Genomic DNA, 22,981 nt, shown 5'->3' with positions numbered 1-22,981 from the left:
AGGCATTTTTGTGATGGCTCCATTTCTGAAAATGTTCACAGCCCCAAACTGTACAAGTGTACCAAGTTTCATATCACCTCAAATTTGGCACATATCACCTGGACTATTAAGTCTTTAGAATTGAATCTGGCAGTACAGACAGATGAGTGTCTCTCTGCTGTCAAGCATCACATAAGGCTTCTTCATGTCTCTTCCTCACTCTATCACTCTATTTCATTATATAGTATATTTTCTCATGCAATTCACTAACATTCTACCTTTCTCTCTCTCTCCTCCCCACACTCTATTCTTCATCATTTCTTTTGTGTACCTCCTCTACTGTCTTACCATCTTTCCTTTGCCCTATTCTCTTACTGCTGCTATTCTTCTTTTTCCTTTTCTATTTCATGCTCATCTCACTGCTTGCTGTCTCTCATCTTTCATTCAATATTTCTGCTCATTTTCCTGCTGCCACCTTGACCTGCTAACACTAAAATAATTTTACTAATAATTCCCCTAATTTTCAATTATAACCCCTAACACCTTGCACACTCCTATACACACTTCCCACATTCACATATACACACACAAACACACTCCAAAATGTGTGATATCCTCCCTGGGAGAAGAGTGGTTCAAGCCAGAGGGGCCTCTGCTACAGCAGGACCTCAGTGTTCATTCCAGTTCCTGTTGGATCAGACCATAGAAACACAGGTAACACTTCCACACAGGAAGATTTAGTTTACTTTAGTTTAGTTTACTTTGATTTGATTACTGGATTAGATTAGATTAGATTAGATTAGATTAGATTGGATTAGATTAGATTAGATTAGATTAGATTAGATTAGATTAGATTAGATTAGATTAGATTAGATTGGACTAGGTTTCATTAAATTGGACTAAAACAGACTAGATGAATTAGACCAGACTACATTTGTTTAAATCAGACTTGATTATGTTATAATATATTAATAGAAAATTAGGTGACACCACAGCAAACAAGATTTGATTAAATTAAATCAGACTGAATTAGGCAAGACCAAAATATATTACATTATAATTCTGGTTCAAACCTGTTTATTTTAGAATATATTAGAAATATTTAGACTTCCCTAGACAAATTATCACAATTTTGATTAATTCAGAATAGACTAGACTAGTCTAATCTAAATTAGATTAGATCACAGTGGTATGTGTCAAGCTTTATTAGCCTACTTGCTACTGCTCCATCTCTTTACTGCTTGTCTTGTCAAAAAATGTAGAATGAAGCTAATTACAAGGTTACAAGGTTAGCTTGTCAGCATTTGCTCCAGTATACCCTACTATTAGCACAAAACAAATCACATATAAATCTATACAGTATACAACAGAACTATATTTGTGCCTCAATTTTGTGCAAGCAGTGAGATATTTTGAGAGAAGAATAAAGTCAGAAAATAATTTTTTGCTAGCACATAAGTCATATTTTGTAGAGAAATTACTATTACATTTTATCATAGTATAAAAAAGACTCATGCTACTTAACTGGTACTGTATAAACTACTAGCATGTACCTTTAATGTGCCAGCTGCATCCAATTACAATTGGAAGTGCTTCCCTGCAGATACATTCACTGGCATTGTATGGTGAAATCAAGTCTCTCCATTGGAATTGTAGTAATTAATGAAACAACTCACATGGGTAAAGTAAAAATTCACAAACATCTTTTTTTAGTTGAGTTTAACTTTGGTGAATTATGACCAACAAGTTTGCGTTGTTAACCAATAGGAAGCTGTTTTGACGACGATTTATAGAGTACTAAATGGAAGAGCTACAGAGTTAAGTGTTATCCACTAACCTCTGTTTGAGTATAAACTCATTCACAGAAAGCTCAGGGAGTATTTCTAGTTCATTTGTGCCATTATACATTTCATTCAGAGTTTCATTGATAGGAAAAAAAATACTTACCTACTGTAAAAACTGACCTAATGTAAAGTCAAATCCCTGCAAGAAGAATCAGCAGTCAGTCACAGTTGTACACACACATCCTAGCAGCTCTTAACTGAACATATTGTGTGACTGTGAGCATGGCTGTGTGACTAAATGCATGCCTCTATGTATGCATTTATTAGCCTATTTATGAGTAAAGGGATATGGCTTCCTTCTTTACACCTATGGTATGTTGTAACCACCAGAGAGAACAGGTCATGGGGTCAGACTTGGTCTAAAGGTTAAGGTTCACAGTGCGGGTCCAAGACTTATGTGTGTTGTTGCTGTTTTTATTTTGTTGTTGTGTTACTGTCTCCTTCCCCAGGTTGTGTCAGGTCATGCGTTTGTACATTGGCTCTTGTTGGTCTGTGTTACACTATCCATCTGTCTTTTTGTCTGTCTGTTTCTCCATTTATTTTTCTTTCTTTGTTTCTGTCTGTACGTCCATCATTTTCTGTGTGTATCTGTGTCTTGTATGTAGCTGTCTTCCCCTCCTCCTGCTCCTCCTCTTCCTCCTCCTTCTCCTCCTCTCACCCGGTCTCCTCTCACTCTGGTACTTACAGATAGGGGTTGGGGGTGAAGGCAAGAGGTGAACATGAACTAAGCACTTTGGGTCAACCTTGTTCCAGTGGGTCGGGGCAGTCTTATCCCTGAACTGCTTTTGGGGAGATGGTGCCTGGTCTTTTCATACTTTTCATTATGGAGAAAATTTTATGATACAACTGTCTTGGTTTGCAGATTTTAATGTTTAGTTAGAACTCATTGTCGCACTGAGACCAGTCAAATATTAAATATCAAATATTATTGAGAATCAAAACCAAAATGAAAAGTATTTTGCCCAATGAGTTTTTCATAAAAATTAACATAAGTATTAACAGAACAAACATAAGTGAATAAATAGGGATTCATTTAAACTTGTTTGTTATGGGATGGGTGCCAGAGTGACAGTGACTAATGTACACTGGTTGGCTTGTTGCCTGACCAGGAGAGTGAGAGCTGATTGCTGATTGGTTAGTTGGTCGGTTTCCGCTGTCTTCTCCTCTGGAACTGACCTCAAGTCAGTTTTTACAGCACAGCCCACAGAGAGCACTGTTTTGCTTTACAACAGACTTGGCTCCAACAACTGCTTTATGGGCTCACGTATATTCGATTTACAAAAAGGTTTTAAAAGTACCCACTGCACTTTCAAATGAAGCAGTATCTGCTGTAGCTCAGCAGTGTCTTACTCTCTGTCAGGCTGGGCTAGAACACTGACTGCTGTCATAGTGCTTCAAAGGTCGACATTAGTTTACAACAGTTAATGTTTTCATTTCAAGTACAAAGACACACAAACCTAGAGGGTTCATAGACAAACCAACAGACAGATGATCAGGCAGTAAGACAGAGACAGACAAAACTCTAAGCCTAAAAGACTCTCTCTCTCTCTCTCTCTCTCTCTCTCTCTCTCTCTCTCTCTCGCTCTCACACACACACACGCACACACACACACACACACACACACACCGGTAAGTATAAAAACACATTTGAAGGACTGTGCAAACTAGCAACGTGGTGGCTATCACTGTTGGCTGTGATGTGATGGCCTCTTAGCTTTTTCTCTCTGCACTCAAAAAGCTTCAAACCCTCCAGAAAAAGAAATTAGCTGACAACTTTTGGAAAAATCTGTGATTTATTTATCTTGTCATCTTCTTACATTTTAATTAATCTTAGCAAGATAAATCAAGCACACCTGAAACATTCAGTCACATTGTGGTCACAAAGTGGTCACTAGGCTTTTGTTTTAAAAGTGCCACTGTCTTCCAAACCATCTATGACACTCCTCTTTCCTTCCTCCCTGCGTCTCTCTCACTGACATTATTACAGATCGTGCAGTACTCAGATGGGATTAATTACAGAGCTTAATGTCACTGCTTTCACTATAATCCAGTGCCATCAGATCTGTGGTTGTGAAGGGCAGGGAGAACGAAAAAGAGTATTTTGGAGGCATTCGGAAAGGGCAACATCGCCTTGGAACGCTTTTCCCTGCTGTGTAACTTTTTAGTATTATTTTTCTTTTTCTGCCTCTTTTCCCAGAGTTCCTTTTGTATGAATTGGAAATAGAGCAGGAGCTGCTACTTCTGGTTCAAAAAGACTGAAATAAGACAGATAAGACAGCAGTGTAATAAAAGATGCAAAACTCTTCAACACCCACCGTTGCTTTGTCTCCATTAGATGGATTCCTGTTGTATCTATCTATCTATCTATCTATCTATCTATCTATCTATCTGGTTATCTATCTATGTTAGAGTTGGGGATGTACTCATGTTTTAAATAGATATTTCTTCTTGCTTATTTTATCATATTCCACCCCTCACCCCCCTCACTCTGTTCCTTCTTGCTCTCCTCACTTTCTCCTTGTCTCTGCTGTTGCTACGGCAACAGTGGACAGGGGAATTCTGGGACTTGGTGCAGCAAAGCATTTTGGATAAAGGCTTGGTGTTTGAATGCATTATTGATTCATATCGATACAGTGGATTGCATTTAACTAACCATCCACTGAAGCCAAAGGAAACAAATGGCCAATGTACAACAAGGGCAGAATCGAAACCAAAAAAGAAAAAGAAGTATCAAACAAATCAAGCATATAAATTGTTGGTAATATAGCAGAACTACATACCTACACAATCAGAAAACCAGTCATCTAGACTGATGCTCATATTGAGTTATTTCTTCATTCATAAAGAGAAGCCAGCCCTTTTTTCCCTCTTAATTTGGCTGTGGATCTAAATAAGCCTGTTAGAAAACTAACTAAAATTGTCTGCTATCATACCATTAGGACACAATTAAAGGAACTGTCTTCTTACACCAAAAATTCTGCTTTGATTAGGTTTAGGCTAGGTTAGGTTCTGTCAAGGAAAATATAATCTAATAATGATTTTTAAAAAAGCAACAGTGGGTTTCAGCAAGCCCCCAGCACACCCTCCACATCCACCCATCCATTGCCACCCTCTACTAATAGTAACCTTTGAAATGAGAACTATGAGGTAATTACATTTTTCTCCAATAAAAACTAAACTATAGGACTGGGTATTGCCACTGATTTCCTGAATTTATCCGATTCCAATTCACAAGGTCCCAATTCTATTCAATTCCTGATTCTATATCGATTAATTTAGAGATATTTCTGTTATAATATCAATTTTTCTTGAATATGAATGAGGTTCTCAGAGAACTAATCATGTAATTGTTTTTCTCACTTGGCACATTATTAAAAACATTAATGCAATGCAATTAATGTTATATTAATGCACTTTCTATTTAACATGACCAACAGTTTAGAAAAATCTCAAGAAATAATACATGTAATGTGCGACGTTATGCAAGGCTTCTTCTTCACATCTTGCATATAGCTTTGCTTTTGTCCATCTCTTTACTGTCTTCATAGTTTTTAAATCTGAAATGCAGCCACTCATCTGTCTTACGACTTGTTGCTTTCATTGGGACCTCGTCTGTCATGTGTTTGTCTCTCACGTGCAGAGGTGTAGTGCTATTTGTGTACATACCGGAGCGCACCTATGGTGCATGTGCACAGTTGAGTTACGGCTCTTTCAAAGTTATGTAACCACTTTTTCTACGGTCAAGCTAAGCTAACAGGCTAGGTTATGAAAATGTAGTGAAGCTAGCTTTCATTTCCAGCAGCATAAGCTGTCCAAGTGTAACAGACAAACTTTGTAATGTTTCTGTGTAAATGCATCACATATAAAGAAACTGTCAGAAGAGTATGATGAATGAAAGGATGTTTTTTGTCTTTTCATCTTTACTAATTAACAGTTGAATTCACTGAGCAGCTCAGAGGCTAGTGGCAGCTACCGGCATCTTTTAAGGTGGAAAGTTTTCTTGCATGTTACTCAATGCATGATTGACATTTAGAAACCAATCTATACACCTTAAGTGTCAGTATGAAAACTTTGACCATATGATTTGTTTTTATCAGCTCTGTTAATGACACACATGATGATTGGATCAAGTAGCTTTCTATTTCTGTCAGTGATGTCATCTGACATTGCCAGCTTTTGGAAGAAACAAGTTAATCTACAATCCACCGAGAATTAGACAGAAAATGACAACAAAGCAAGAGACAAGCTACAAAAATGCAGATGTGATGTAACATTGTTACTTTCAGTTAGCTGTCTTTTGTGTTGCTATCACATGGAATGAGTTCAAGGATTAAGGTCAGCACTCTAACGTTATCTAAATATTTCCATAGATATTGGCTAAAGAAATATTGCCTGCCTTAAGGTTATCCAACGTTTGGCTTCTGAATGACCCGCTGCTGTAATGGAGAGCACAGGTAGAGAGATCAGTTTTGTTCAAACAGCCAGAATTTGGAAATGCTAATTGGATTTACTGATGAGAGACTGTTATACTAGTGCAGAGCTGAGTGACATGCTCACTGTGTGTGTGATCAAGTAAACAGCCTTTTCCATTAATCTTGCGATAGAAGAGAACAACACCTGTGAACATGGTAACGGTACACATCAAAGATGATGACAGCTGTAACTTCAAAATGTTCAGAGGATATAAATATTCAAAACAAATCACAAAAATTTGACCAGATTGCCATTGATGAAAAACTAAAATGTTGTTAGTGTTTTTGTTGACGAAAAGTAACAAAATTCAAATGAGAAAAACTAATGTGTAGATCAATTTTCATCATAAGACTAAGGTTAAAACTAAAACTAAATCCAAATGCAAAATTAACACTTTAGGTACGATTGTTCAATCTTTGAACGTGACAATTTTGAAAACGTTGTCGTTGGAGGCAAAAAAAAAAGAAGAATTTAATTTTTTTGCAGGATTTCAACATGTCTGGCAGTAGGGTTAACCTTCGAGTGTGGCTATTCAGAACATACACAAACCTTTTGGTCAGACTAAGGCCAGACTTTAATTACATTACTATCCTGCAGCTCCAAGAAAGAATCCCTCCACAGCTTTATCTTTGTGAGACTCTGCAGACAGGATGAATGATCAGGGAGAGTTTCCTGCTGCTAGAGTGTAAAGAGGAGAACGCTGCTACTCTCCTTTAGAAAAAAAAAAAAAAACTTGCAGCAAGGTAGCTCTAGAGTCAATGTTGTTGCTGTGCTGCTAGTGCCTCTAAAGGCTAAGACTGCATATTACATCCTATTCCTTACTACCCGAGTTTCAACACAGCAGACACTCTGCATTATGGTACTGTACACGGCTATCCCCCCTTCATTGTGAAACCTAATCAGTCAGCAGTTGAATGAGGGAATGAAATGCTTCCTATTTCATGCTGTCTCTGACTGCCATACTGTTTTTTCTTTCCATATTTCTCTTTCTCCATATATTTTTCTCTTTCTCCTCCTACCTGTAGCAGGGGAGGTTGGGTGTCCCTCTTTTTCACTCCATGAAATTTGATTTGTACCACAAACAAATTTCATGTTAAATTTACTCTCTTCACCAAATTTCACTGTTTTTTTTGTTTGTTTTTTTTTTTTTTTTTTAACATTTTCTTCTTCCCAAACCCATGATTAATCATCAATCAGTATTGGTGGTCACAATCCCCTGAGGCCTGTTGGATTGCACTCACATTATATTTCCTGAGATATTGCCACTACAAAGGTGTAGTCATGATGATGTCAGGAGGAGCGTCATGTTGACCAGTAAAGTGAAAGCATATCAGTTACTGTATGTGGATTATGGTTATTGAGTTGAAACTGAATTTAAAAGCAAGTAGCATGTAAGCAAGTAAGAGTCTACCTTTGTTAAGAGTAACCAGAGAAATGCACACAGGAATATATCAATTCTTAAGTAATGTAATGTTCACAGTAAATTACTGAACGTCCACTTATAGGGAGAGTAGCCACAGACTGATTGACTCCAGGTCTGATATCTCCTTCTGTTCATGTCACTGGGTGCACACGCTTTTTCCAACACACATTGTGAATATATTAATGATGTATTCAGTATGGACAAGAACAACAAAATGATTTGTGTGTTATTAGTAAAAATAGATTGTGTTTATTCATTATTGTCATTTAGTTGAAGATGTGACCATATTTGAGAACAGATATAAAAATTATTTATTTATGAATGAGGATATTTCCAAAGTGTTCACTTATTTTGTCTTAGCACTGTAAATAACAAAAACTAAAAAATTATATCAAAAATATTCATCAAATATTCGTCACAAGTCATCAACATCAGGGATCTAAGAGGGGCAATATGAAGCAGACAACTTGGTAGAGCTGTTAACTGTTTCCATGAATACTTGAGTATTTCCACTTTATGCTAATTTAAACTTCCAGTCCACTATATTTGTTTGACAGATTTAGTTACTACTTGCAAGAAGATTTACATTATGAATAATAAACAAAACAAAACAAAAATTACAACAAATTGTTTAAGATGAAATGTGTGGTTTCCAACCTTTTTGACTGACAGGGTGTAGTCAGGGTTACATTTCAGAAATCTGAGAGTTGTTAACATCTATTGAATCTAGTGATGCCATACAGTATATCAGTCAGAGGAAAACCACCAAGACTTTTACTTAATACTTTAACTACATTTTGCTTCTAATACTTAGGTACTTTTGCCTAAGTAGGATTTTTCATGCAGGGCTGTTACTTGTATTGGAGTAATTTTATATTGCTCATTGGTACTTTTATTTATGTAAAGCATCTAAATATTTCTTCCAGCACAGACATCTTGTAAACATTAGTGTGTAATAAACTAGTTGAATTTGGCAAGTGAATAACATCTATGACGAGGACACTAAAGCGTTCAATTCTGATAGGAACTGCATTAAAGAGGGAAGAACACCACTGACAGCTGAAAGTGTAGCAACCAACAGCAGTGATAGGGAAACCACAAAATCAAAAGCTAAAAATTCAAATTCATCAACAGCCCCACAAATATCCTTGTTAGGAATTGATGTGCTTAGCCCAGTGTCAGATAAAGCAAATCATCATCAGCTGACTGTGCCCAGAATTTAAATCATTCCATGTCAGCATAAAGTCTGCTTCCTAAATGGATGAAATACCAGGGAACAGTTAAAGATGATGAACATGCTCTGGTTGTCATCTGTGATGCTGGGAAATGATCCACAATCTTTGTTGTATAGTGTTGTGCCCCGTTAGAATGATCTGCATTTATGTATAAATTTGTCTGAAATTCTGATAATTTGATACAAACAAGACAGCATTGTTGTGCAGTGTTTTTTGTTTTCCTAGTATAAGACCAGGCTTGGCTTTCATTCTGACCTAACACAGCTTGAATACTTAGCTTACAAACTTCAGTATGTTTCACTGTTAACATTACAAGAGAAAGGGCCTCTGTGTGCTCATGTTTTGGGTATTTACTTCTGCTTCCCTCTATTGAGTGCAACAGTGAGTGAGTACTTGTTTGTGTGTGCATGTACTTATATGTTTGTGAGGAGCAGTTTGAGTTTTAGACCCAGGGAGTGAGGCTCATAACTTCAAATTCATTTTAGGATTCAGTTTAGAATTAGATTAGGGGTAGGTTTAGGGATTAGGTTGTGATGGTTTAGGTTTGGGTAAGGAGCTGGGGAATGCATTGTGTTTACGATTGTTCTAACAAAAATAGAAGTACTATTGTGTGTGTGTGTCTGTGTGTGTGTGTGTGTGTGTGTGTGTGTGTGTGTGTGTAAATTGATATAATGTTTAATAAGTAAAAAAGCTCTGTATATTTTCCCATTAGCTAAAAAGTAGTGAGCATTTAGCTGATATGTTCTTGCATGAAGATTTTTGGTGGGATGATATTTGCCCTGTTTCCCTTTTTTCATCCCATCCCTCCTGGTTACTGTATTAATTAATCTGGATTTGGAAAGTCTGGTCATTGTGAGTTTGATTCAAGATCATCCTCTACCATATAGACCAATATTTTTTTCCAGTGGGCCATACTGACTCCGTTAAAGTAAGTGAAGGGCCACACAATTGGAAATAAAATTTAAACATGAAATATTTAGTGCAGAATTACTTCAAACTACCGGTACATAGATTTGGTGGGCTTTATTGTGTTATTCACTAGCTCTTTTTAAACAAATACATGATCATACTCATGAATATTACAATTAACAACTCAATTAACTACTATGATTCAGTGAGACTGCTCATCAATCACTTCCACACGCCTGGTAACGATCCTGGTCCGACGAGACAGACTGATTTTTTCAAACTGACTTTTATTGTCAGGGCACAGGATGCTAGCAGTCTCAACCATACAGTCTTTCAAAAACTCACCCTCTGAGAACGACCTGCTGTGTTTGGCTAGCTTATGAGCCGGCATGTAGCTTACTTTTGTGACTGTCTCTTGTATGGCCGTCTGCTTCACAAAAATATTCTGACGGGCGGTTAAATCGGAGGACAATTTCAGGGCCCTTTGTTCTCTCTCCCGCGACGATAGGTTGGTGGCATAGTTGGCATGCTTGGTCGAAAAATGTCTCTTAATATTATATTCTTTGAAAACAGAAATTGCATTTTGGCATATCAGGCATACAGCCTTTGAACCCACATGAGTAACAAAATATTTATAAGTCCACTCGGTGTTAAAAACACGACATTCCAAATCAACTTTTCTCTTTTTCACAGCACTCATCCTGATGATCATCGAACTGTCTATGCAAGAGTCAAGGAAGCGCATTTTCACCCACTCCAAATTAAAATAGCCCTCTGTTGCAATCAGATCGTATAGCAGTTCAAACTCATATGCCTCTATAATGCGGGATTTTTTTTTTTTCTTCTTTTCTCTTCTGTGGATGTTGCGGGCCGGACTGAGACAGCCCACGGGCCGGGTCTGGCCCGCGGGCCATAAAATGCCCATGTGTGATATAGACAGTGCAAAGAGATGACTTTTTGTCATTTGACATAAAATGTACATTCCCCTCTGGGTGGTTCTGTTGATATAACAATTATGTTGAGTATTGAAAAGAAATTTTTAACCTTTCTGTGCAGACATATAAAAAGAGAAGTAAAGGTAGTTTCTCAAGTCACTTGTAGTATGAACACACAGTTAGATCATCCCATCCTATTCACTCCCTCCTGCTTTTCCTTCTTCTCTCCACCTTCCTCTTTTTCATGTCATCCCCCATTCCTTCCTCCTCTCCATTTCCCTTCCCTCCTCCCCATCCCATTTTAACACTGGTGTATCCATCCCGTCCTCAGGATATCCTCCTCAGTCTCTCCCCCTGCGTTGTGTTACTAAAGTCTGACTAAGTGGAGGTATGTACAACAAGTCATCATCACAGCCCTGCTGACAGATAAGCTGCTACACTAGGAGCACTCGCTTACTTTCTTGCTTTGGTCTGAGTAGAATCAATCAGACTGTTTAAAACATCGAACAGGTCTGGGGTGAGAAATAATAAATAATAATAATAATAATAATATTTACCCTTACATGGCTACAGCCTGCAGACCTGGTTTGAACTTGGATCATGTGCCAAACAACTACCTAACCCTAGCTAAGTGAGGTTATGGCTGGGTTGTAATTCCTGCATGTAGGCTTACCAATGGCTAGCCACACAGCTAAGACAACAACATGTCAGTAAGGAAACGCTGGGGTTGGCTGGCAATGTATTCCTCCTCTTTTGGCAGAAGCTTGATGCTACACTAAGCTAACACTTCCCAAAAATGTATATCATCCTCATTTTCAAATCCTGTTGAGGCAGCAAAGACACTGATTATGTTTATGAAACAAATTATTATACTGAAATATACATCTCTAACCATATGTCTAGTCTACTCTTAACCAGTCTAGTCCATTTCCATTTTATGTCACTTTATTGTTACTTCTGTACTTCTGTACTTTATAACTCCAAATTTTAACTCTGCTTTTATCGGAAAGCTATACCTATCCCTACTATATTAAACTTAACTTTTTAGATAATTATTTTGTGTACTAAACCTGTGATGAGTTTATGAAATATGATGGATTGTTATAGATTAACCTAAAAGTATATAAAACCTCCAACAGCAAAAGATTTCTTAGTAATGTGTAACTGCCTGGTAACACATTTCATCCTGTTGTAGCAACAGGATAATACAAGATGAAATGGCTTCAAAGGCTATAAGCATGACAACAGACACAAGTCAAAGCTGCGCAATGCTGCATCTGCTGCAGAGCAAACTGCAGAGAGCCTCTCATTATGGATGCTCAGCACCTTCAACTTGGCTCTGTATACAGTGAGAGCTACACCAGTGGCAGTCACTGCATTTCAATCTTTAAAGAACTGAGACATGTGAGTGTTGATCAGTATGTATTTTGCCTTTGTTTTAAATGTTGCATATTCACACTCCGATGATGGGATTTCTGCTCAGGGATCAGGGATTACAGGTCACTATGAATTGCTGCTGTTAGACTCTGTACATTATTGATCCTGATCACTCTACCACAACTGCTACCATAATCCACCACTACATTATTTGTGTGTGTGTGTGTGTGTGTGTGTGTGTGTGTGTGTGTGTGTGTGTGTGTGTGTGTGTGTGTGTGTGTGTGTGTGTGTTTATCTCAGACTCAGGCTGCTGATTTACTCTTGTGGCTATAGGATTTAATGTGTGAGAGAATGTGTGCTGTTACACAGTAAACACACAGAAATACAAACAAAGCATGAACTGACACAAATACATTGATCATTCATTTGAGAGTGAAATTCTTTTGTTGCAGAGCTGGAAATTTCCTATTGTCAAAAATGATTCATTCTCAGGGCTATTTGTATTTGTATTTGTAAAGCCATTTTTGCATCCCTAGTTGTATTGGACCAGGGTCTCTAGGAACAAATGATACAACTGGAAATCCCCCTGAAAATGTTGTTGCCCATTGTCAAAAATGATTGCATAATATTTATAAATTATATTTTTAGCTACGCCGATTTGTTTCAAGTGAGCATGATGCAAGTGGCCTCTCTGAGAAACCAAATGCTTACATTGTTTGGTTTCATTACAGGTGACACCAGAGTAATTTGAATGACTCAAATGCAGTGTTATCTTTCAGGGACCCAAACTGAAAATGCATCAAGGCCATCTCCCTTTCTGACCAAACCTGACATTCTTAGTTATTTAAAGACGGATATTATTTATTCTAGTCTGATGAGAGTTTTAAGAAGGACGGGAGATAATTTTTAATGCAAGCCTGTAGACATATAAACATGTTTACATGTCTACAGGCTTGCGTATCACACATAATTTGATATTTGTGATACCCAAAACCTATTTAAATACATAAGTACAATCTCTAAACCTGAAAATTAGCTGTTAAAAGTTGTGTTAACTTTTTTCAACCATGCAAACTTGACCCATCCTCACCTGGCATTAGTGCACAGTCGGTATCTGGATAAAAACATCTGGTCATGGGCCTTTGTGTTTACACCTGGTAATAATAAGCATTGTGTATATCTCACATTTTACTTTATCTACATAAAATAAAATAGTGTTTTCCTGACATTGCAGAAATGAACCAGGGAAATGAAAGGAAGAATTATGTCAAGCTCAAAAAATGCTAATTGTGAGAAATCATTTTGACCAGTTTTGACCAATGATTTTGACCAGAAGAGAGTGTGAGTATGAGTCAAATAGAAAATTGATGAATAGTGTCTTAGGGAAACTTTCCCAACAGGTTTTTGTAAAAGTGTTTTTACAAAAGTATTTCTTGAATACACTAAACGACTAAGGGTCATCCTATATTTAGCAGCCTTCCCAAATTGGCTAACTTTACTTTACTCAAAAAGCATAAATTGCAGTCCAACACTGAAGGAAAGACCTCACACATTTGTCGGTGCAAAAATACTACTGAGAGACATGCCACCAAAGGGACCAATCACAGTTATTGTGGTCTGCTTTGCGACAATGTGGAGCTACATCCCCTAGGGAGGTGCTTGCTGTACCTTGTCAACACAGAACTATAAACCACAGCAATATGGGGGATTTCCTAGTTCCTAGTCACATGACATACACCTGACACACTACACTGTAATGGTCTGTCAAGGGTCTCACAAAGCCATTCTTATTTTCCCTTTGTCTTTAACTTTTTGACAACCACATCAACATGATGGGTAGATTACACCTGGCTGAGACCTGATCATAATGTAATCTAACCTCGAGATCTTATTTGACTAATCCAATCGCATGACAATGTATTCTACTGTAACTGACACAAATTCAAACTGACCACTGCCATGGTTCTCCATGAACTGACACTTGATTACAACCATTGTCCAGGCCTACAGGTGGTGGGAAGGAGATTTGTTGGCAGAGGATGGTTTCAGAAAATATTATGGTAGAACTACTCACAACCGTTAAAAAGCATCAACCATACAGCCAATGCTATTTAAGTATAACAAACATGAGCATTTAACAGAGAAAGACTAAATTACCTCACAAAACCTATTAAGCATCCAGTGTATTGACACACAATGATGTAACTTTTCCGAGATGTTGATGATTTAACTAACAAACAACCAGATGTGTGTTTGTCCATTTTTGATGCTGACAAGTATCAAACAGGTGCAGCTTGTCAGCTGGGTCGGCACTTTGTGTCTCTGGCCAGTTGTAACATGTGTAAAGTGTTGGAGGGATCCAGAGCGTCATCCATATGTTCAAATAAAAGGGAATTGATTGCCTTCTATTTCTCTTTGAAACTGCATGCTTTTGCAAAAAAAGGAACCTTTTACATCTAATCAGTAGGTAAACTAGACTAGCTAATCTTACAATTAAAGTGAGCCAGTGGTAATGTAAGAAAATGTGGTCCTTGGTTTGTGCTTTGCTCTTCAGAAAAGAAGTATCTTTTCTTTTTAATCTTTTTTTTTACTACTGGTGCACTGGCGCATCAGAGAAAGAATTAAGTGTGACTGTCATTTTTATAGATATAACCATATCATGGTTCTTTGGGTTACAGTAGCAATGACTGTAATTTGATTATGTAGGTGGATTCAGGCAGGGAGTTGATAAAAATAACACAATGAGCTGTTGTTTTGGGGGTGTGTTGTTTCAGGTACAGATGAGTCGGCACAATAATTGAGTAGGAAGTTCATGAGTTTGAAGGTGTGTTAGACACCAAGACACCACACTATGGTTTATAATATTATAACTTTTTTCAAATTCGAATCAGCCAATGAGGATATTAATCTCTATGTTAATGAAAATTTGAGGAAATCAATACTGTCATGCTGAGTTTCTTGGAATAAGTGGAAACACTTTAGCATACTTTAACTCTGATATCAGATATCAGCACACTTATCTGGTACAATAAAACTAACCCAGGTTGATTTATCCCAAACAATCATGCCATCATTGTGTAAATGCTGGAGTAATTTGAGAAATACAAGACTGATTTCTTGACTGAACTAATCAAGCCCTGACCTCAAGCACACCTTAAAGATGGTAATGCCTTTTGCGGTGGTACGTAGTTTAAAAACAGTGTTGTTCACCAGAGAGCTCTGAAATGTCTCACTCAGTACATTTCTTTACAGTACAAATCCAGGGCTGAGTTTCAGTTCAGATAGACAGAAACATATATATTAGAAAGCCTGCCTTACAAACTGGAGGTGAGACATTTAGGAGCCATGGATGGTTTAATTAAAGAATACATTATGGGAAATGCTTTGTTTGATTTAGGAACATGTCCCATGTTAGGGACTAAGAAGAATATCTTGATTCAGATTTGGCCATTCTTTTTTAATCAGTCGCCCAAGTACAAAACTCTCTGTGATGGCTTCAGATTAAAGGGCTTTACTCTCAAAAAATGTATACAAAATTTGTCTAAAAAAATTCATCAGGCTATAATAAACCTTCAAATTGAGCATATATCAATTTATTCCAATCCTTACATATGATCATTCCTTCAAACATTCGGAAACAAATGTGATCAGATCTCATCCAGGTGTAAATGTTATCTATAAAACTGAACCACTTTATTAACAAATAAAATACACCAACATGTTGAAAGGTCACTTCAACCTATCCTCAGCTAATTTGCTGTGTTACAGCTAATTTGCAAATGTTACCATGCTAACATGCTAAGCTAAGATGTTTAACATGGTAGACATTATACCTGCTAATCTTCTGCATGTTAGCATTGTCATTGTGATTATATTAGCATGCGAATGTTAGCATTTAGCTTAAAGCACAGCCTCAGCAGATACAGCCTCACTTTTAAACTTGTTAAATTTCACTTGACTGAAGAGAAAAACATACTTGACCCAGAACGTGGAGAGACCTTGGTTTGTCTGTCTGTCTGTCTGTCTGTCTGTCTGTCTGTCTGTTTCCCTGTTAAAAGCAGCCTCTTGTTCCTATGGGTAGACTGGCTAAAACACCTGGGCTCTGAGAACCAATTATCTTTCAATCAATTATCAATCATCAATTATCTATTAAGTTTGAAGTTTGAGTGTTTACATGACAGATTGTGTTTATTTCTAATTGTGCTCAGCTCCAGATGATTTACCCAGCTGAGTTGCTCTGAGCTTCCCAAAAATGGTTCGGCCTGAATCATCGAGTCTCTCTTTGTGTCTCTCTCGTGAGCTAAAATGTAGCACCACTGATGTGCTTTTGAGAATCTCAGAGCAGGTAGTCCAGTGGCTGTACAAGTGCAAAAATTTTATTGGATGTCCTCAGACCAAGGGCTTTGTGTACATCCTCTGGACTACTGCACCTTCCTTCCCCATACACAGTTCATGTCGGTGCACCAGAGCGTCACCTCTAGGTGTTTATGGGATATTGTAGCAACTGATAGCTGATTTTCGTAACCCATATTCCTATTTTGTCCTGTCTCTGTTCATCTGTTTGTTCCTCCGTCCATTTGTCTGTCTGTCTGTCTGTCTGTCTGTCTGTCTGTCTGTCTGTCTGTCTGTCTGTCTGTCTGTCTGTCTGTCTTTTTCCACTTCCTCCTTTGGTCTAAAATATTTTACTTGGTTTGGGCTGGTTTTGTTTGGAATTACCTTTTTTCAACTTTGTTTCATTTACAAATGCTTGTAACTGTAACAAATTGTTTATATTTGCTATTTCTGATGTGCAATGCTGTCATAATATAACACACACTGATATATCATGACATAATTTTCTGTCATGGCATTTCCATCCCATAACACATTCTTTAAACTACAACTTTTTACCACAACATGGAAACTTTTATTTGCTCATAACTGCTGTGAATGACCCTTCATAACCCTGCTCTGACCTTTTGACCTGTGCATGTCGTCTTTATGTAGCCACAGGTTATGAGAAGTCACGCAGCCTCAATAACATCTCCGGGATGACAGGCACCCCGCTGCGCCTCACACCCATCACCAACTCCACCTTCGAGCCCTTCGAGCCGTCTGGCCTCAGGCGATGCCACTCCCCCATCCCCTCAATCTTGTAGCATAGCTGAAAGAGCAAACACAGAAAACACAATGTCAAGAACAACAGCAACAATAATATATTATAATATGATTGTGATTGTGTCCATTTATATATATCTCTCTCTCTCTATATATATATGTATGGACAGCTTCTCTTTCATCACATTACTCATATTTTCTTCCTGATAGAAACTACATTGAGTTAGACTTCTTCTCGCCACTAGATGGCCCTATTTTGAAATGACAGAATAGTTAAACTTTAATGATTAAGCTGAGGTAGATGCTTAAGCAAATGTATTTGAAAAAACACAAACACACACTAACACACCTGCCTTACTAACAGGGATCTAGGTTAGTTTAGACTGATATGATAGTTGAGTTAGTTTACCTCTAGCTTTCCCTGTGCTACTTCTTGCCTGTATCTTGACTGCACTTGCACTTCAATGCTTTAAAATTGATATGTACAAGTAGCTATGAATTAGACTTTTTCTCATATTAAGACTCAGAATGCACACATTCACACAAGTAGACGCTAACATATTACTCCAGCATGCATGTTTCTACTCATGAGAATCTCCAGAATAAGAACATACACTATGCCTATAGATTGAAAAAACAACATTTTAATACACTTAAAATTCAAACGCATATCTCTGAAAAGGACATACCCCAAAAAGCCATGCAGACTATAAATGTTCAGATTTTTGTGTTACATTTAGATGAAATACAAGCTTTCTTACCAATATACAAACATCAACACACAGAGATGCATACTTTGTTCTCAGAGTATCCCTTTAGTATGGGAAAAGAGGGGAGAGGGGCTTCCGTTAGATTTTACATCACCTCCATAAGCAGCTACCTCCTCCTCTTCCTCCTATCCTCCTCAGGCTTCCCACTATACTCATACCCTACAACACTCACTGGATGTACTGCAGGAGGACTTTAAGAATTAAATTTTTTATATAGTGGACAGCAAGGAACAGGTATTAAGACACTTGGATGTCTCTGTCAGGGTGAGATGCAGGTCACTGGAAAGTGGTTCCAAACCTGGGGCTCCTGAGTTGCAAGATAATCCTGAAGCAGGTGTGAGTAAAATCATATCAAATTAGTTACAACAAATATCTGATTTTATTTTTTTTAAACTTTGCTTTTTGCTTATGAATTACTGGACAATTTTACCTCACCACACCACAAATATAGTCAACAGAGAAGTGGTAAGATGTACTGTGACTTCTCACATCGAGCCTTTGTTTACATTAACTACAGATAGATCAGGCTAATATTTAATTTGATCATATTCTAGTGTTTTATGATCTTTTCCTGTGATAATTTTCTGTTGCTAATGTTATCTATATTTATATGGACTTTGAAGTTTCCATTTAAATGTAGAGCAAAACTTACCAAATATCCAGAAAATGTGCAAAAGACAATGTGAATTGATACTGTCAATGAATATCAGAAGTTGTGTGCATCACTGGAAGCTCGAGTGATGTGCTTCATGTAAGTCATGATGAAGCCTGTTTTTCCATAACACTGGTGCGTGAAACATATTTCATAAAATAATAAGACAAAAGTAGCTATAGGAACATTAAAAAAACTTTAGGTGAACACACATAATGAACTTTGACCGTTAGCCTCACCAAGAATTCCAGTGTAGATGTTGTCATGGAAACTGGAGTAGTAGGATCTGATCTGATCTACCGCACCATCTCTCCTCACCTCCTGCCCTGTCCTGCACTCTCACCTGGGCTCTCAGCAAAAGGCTGAGCTGCAAAGCTAAAAGAAAGGGATGATAACTCCGTGTTTCTTTATTGTGCTCTCATCTACTAGCTATGGTTTAATAGATCTGTACAAGGAAGCTTATTTTCTGTCTTTTCGTAAGTGAGATGGGAAGATTGATGACACTGTCATGTCTTTGTGAAGTACAAAGTTGGAGTCAGGCTGTTTTTAGCCTCACTGAGCATGAAGCCACGAAGCAGGGGAAACAGCAAGCCCTGCTCTGTCCAAAATAAATATGTAAAGTGGACTTTTTAACATGGGGTTTGTTGTTTTTCTAACTGGTGAACAAACCGAAATCTAAATATACAGGACAATCTGAGGTTTTAGGCAGTGTTATGGGCTAAAAATATTTCTTGACAAGCAACAACCAGCCAATGGCTGGAATCAACAAACATGCTCATTGGTCTCATTACCTGACAAAGTGCTCACTGTGCTGGGCAGATGCATAAACTTGTCGAGACATAGGGCCTGGCTCCAATGCGTAAGTCACTTTAAACCACAAAGTGTCTTATTTACTTGTTTCTATTTGTGTATAGATTAAACAAAAGTATATAAACTAGACTAACCATATTCCTGAATCCAGCTCTGTACTTGACACACCAACATGAGGGCGATATTCAGCTTCTCACATCATTCCTGGAAAGACAGCAAATAAGCATATTTCCAAAAAAAACTCTTCCTTTAAGATGGAGTAACTGACTTTTTCTTCATCTGGAAAAGTTTTAGAGATTGCAGCTCAGCCTGAAAGTGAGAAGAGTGTTTTCCTCAGGTCTGAGTTCATTCTGCCACCATCACCACCACCACCGCTGCCAACAGCATTACTACTTGCACTGATACCAGTGTGACTCAGCAGCCAGTGGCAATATTTTTAGTTTTCTCCCTTTTTGGCTTCTCTTTCTTTCCCTGTTTTTGCCCTTCCTGAAACCTCCACCCCCACCCCCAACCCCAACCTCACCCACTCCCTCGTCCATCTCCTCTTTGTTTTCGGTGGTCAGTAGGAGGCACTGTGAACGGCTACTGGAGCGACAGCCCTTGGTAAAAGAGAAGCAGATGACAAACGCCACATGAGAAGAAGAGAGAGAACATGACATCAGAGACAGCATACAAACAGAAATATGCAATGTAGATAAATAAGATGGACAGGTGGTTTTATCTGTATGTTCAGATATGTTGTATCTGTGGCACACATGTTGTGTGCACATGGATGCTCATGTTTTATGTTTCTGTGTGTGTGTGTGTGGCCAGAATTCCATCTACCTCTGTACTAAGATGCACAAATGTCAACTAGGAAAAACACATTGAAGAAAAAAAAGAAGAAACAGTTATTCCTTTGGTATTATTACTTTAGTTTTGGTAGTTATTATTAACAGTCTAGATGATATCTTTCTGTCAAAGATTGTACTTTTGTTTTAATTGATATCATTTCAATTTAAACCTTCTGTTTTGTTTTAAAAAGGATTTTTCTGATGTTGCAGAAATTTATTTGATTTCAGAACTACAATGTCAGACTTTGTCCTTGTTGAAGACAGTAATTATGTGTCTGTTGGTTAAGTTTTAGGTCTGTCCTCACATCTCACTCTCACCTTCTTTCTCTCCCACCGATTACTATCAGAGAGCTTTCAGCAACATGAGACTGTCCTTGGACAAGATCCACTTAAACATTCAGAGAACATTTATGAAGTATAAAGTATTGTTTGTCTGTTGGATCTTGTCAAAGAATATGGTTCATGAAAATGATGATGGATAATGGATTCCTTATTCAGAGTTAGTTTCTGTGCATTTATATTACTTTTACACTCATACACTTATTAATTATTTGCCAAGAGTGAATTCAAAAATGTCAAAATCAATTTGAATTTGATTATCTAACACTAAAATACTACACCAACATCTATAAGGTTCCCAAATCAAAATGTTCTATCTCATTTGTTTGACACATACATGAACAGAAATAAAAAAATAACCAATGTCACAGTGACAAGTCTTCAGGAAGTCACAGCGCCTGGCTGCTTGTCACCTACTAATTTTACTTTTGTGTGATTAAACAAAAGAGATACAACTTGTTAATTAGTGAGCTTCAGTTTTGGACATCTTGGGCCTAGGTTATGTTTCCCCGGCTTCCAGTCTTTATGCTAAGCTAAGACAATTTATTGCCCCCTGGCTCTAGCTCTTACTGCACAGAAATTAAATGTATTCCTAATTTTCAGTAAGAAAGCGAATAAGAGTGTTTCCAAAAATTTCAACCTATTCCATTAATCATATGTGACCCTGTTTCCTGTTTAGCCTCATGCTCCAACTGGGCATCAATTTCCTTTTTTCCTCAGAAGTGCAAAGTGCAAGATATTTTGAGGTTTTAATCTACTGGAAATTCAGGATTAGATTCAGTTGAAAAATTATTTTAACCATCAATCCTATTAGACACCAGGCACACACACGCTTTTGTTTCTATATCCCTGTGGGGACAACTCACTGACATAATGGATTCCCCTAGCCCCTTATCCTAACCTCACAACTAAATGCCTGATCAAATGAACCTAAACCAAATTCTAACCCCCAAAAAGAAGTCTGGACCTGTGAGTCCCCACAGGTTAGTTGTGTATTCAGGTTGAGAGTCCCCTCTGGAATATATAAACAAGCCCACACGTGCACACACAGATGTTCACACATGCTCCAGTCTCTGCTGAATCTGTCAATTGTTTCTCACCATTTCATCCTCTCCTTATCCTCCTCTACCTTTCCAGTGTCCATATGTTTTGAGTGTGTCTAAGGCCACTGCTGATTGGTAGTTTTTGTCATGATGATGTACATATGTAAAGTTTGCGTTGTAAATAATTCTGCATGGGTTTCCAACGCAAGCAGTGAGGATACTGATATGAATAATAATTTGAGGAGGTCTGACAAAATTTTAGTCTCAAGTTTAATGAATGTGTATATAACATTTAGATTACTAAGAGTGTGTATGAATTAAGAGTGTGTTTAGAAGCATACATATGCACTAACAACGCATGCAGGAAAAAAAATTTTCACCTCTTTGGATGCAGGAGGTGGGACGGGCTGACATTATGCATGCCAAAATGCTATGATGCTATTGGTCACAAAAGACCATGTTAGGTACTGTAATGGGGCTGGGTGGGGGTGGGAAAGTTTATTTTTGCAGGATGGGGAAGGGTTACGTTTCTGATAGGTCTTGTATAGCTGCTTTCTTATCAATCTTGAGAGACTTACGATAAGAGAAACATATTAACACTTGTAGCTTATGATATTTTTCTTTTCTTTTTTTTTGCTTCTCTTTTCACAGAGAACTGTTCTGAAAGCCCTGCGCTTATCAGATATATGCAAAAAGAAGCAGTAACTGTGAACTAATGCTAAGAAATGAAAAAAAACAAATCCAGTTTCTTCCATCCATTGTCTTGATTCCTCCTCTGCCAGAGGAGAGACCCTTTGCCTCCCAAGAGATCCCCTATCATCAATTCCATTCATCTGCTCCTTCATTGTCTGTCACGTTTCCTGTCCGTCTGTCCTGTCCTGTACTTTACAATTGCATTTAAACCACAATGAGTTCAAAGGATACTTCTGCAATGCGAGAATCCAACCCATTCAGTGCAACCTCTTACAAACTCTTTTCAACGTTACCACCAAAAATGAATATCAGACGAGCCTGATTATAAGACATCTTGTTTTTTTATTTATTTATTTTTTTTCTGAACTTTCTGAAGACTAATCCTGGAACATTTCTCCATGATACTGTTGGACCAAGGACAAGAGCGTCATTATCCTTGAAATCTTTTCTACCAATAACCACTCATCTATCAGTCCCACACACACTGACATTCTCACATTCTTCTGTGTTTTTGAGCTCCTCATGACTGCTTGACAGTTTTTCAGTTTTCTGCAGGAAAGACGTTGGGA

At 37.7% G+C, this 22,981-nt stretch overlaps 1 protein-coding gene across 1 annotated transcript in view; it reads left to right on the top strand.

Moving 5' to 3' along the window:
- Positions 1-20,137, top strand: part of LOC111236262 (potassium voltage-gated channel subfamily C member 1-like) — a 90,079-nt gene extending 69,942 nt beyond the window's left edge. Inside the window, exon 6 of the mRNA XM_022764932.1 lies at positions 20,068-20,137. Within this exon, the coding sequence (XP_022620653.1) occupies positions 20,068-20,111 (44 nt within the window). The 3' untranslated portion in view covers positions 20,112-20,137. The remainder of the gene's footprint in view (positions 1-20,067) is intronic.
- Positions 20,138-22,981: the final 2,844 nt, after the last annotated feature.

This window comes from Seriola dumerili, unplaced genomic scaffold, assembly GCF_002260705.1.
Source record: "Seriola dumerili isolate Sdu_G_001 unplaced genomic scaffold, Sdu_1.0 BDQW01000609.1, whole genome shotgun sequence".
Classification (NCBI taxonomy): Eukaryota; Metazoa; Chordata; class Actinopteri; order Carangiformes; family Carangidae; genus Seriola; species Seriola dumerili.
The sequence above is the reverse complement of the archived record's forward strand: the minus strand, read 5'-3'. Positions and strand labels throughout refer to the sequence as shown.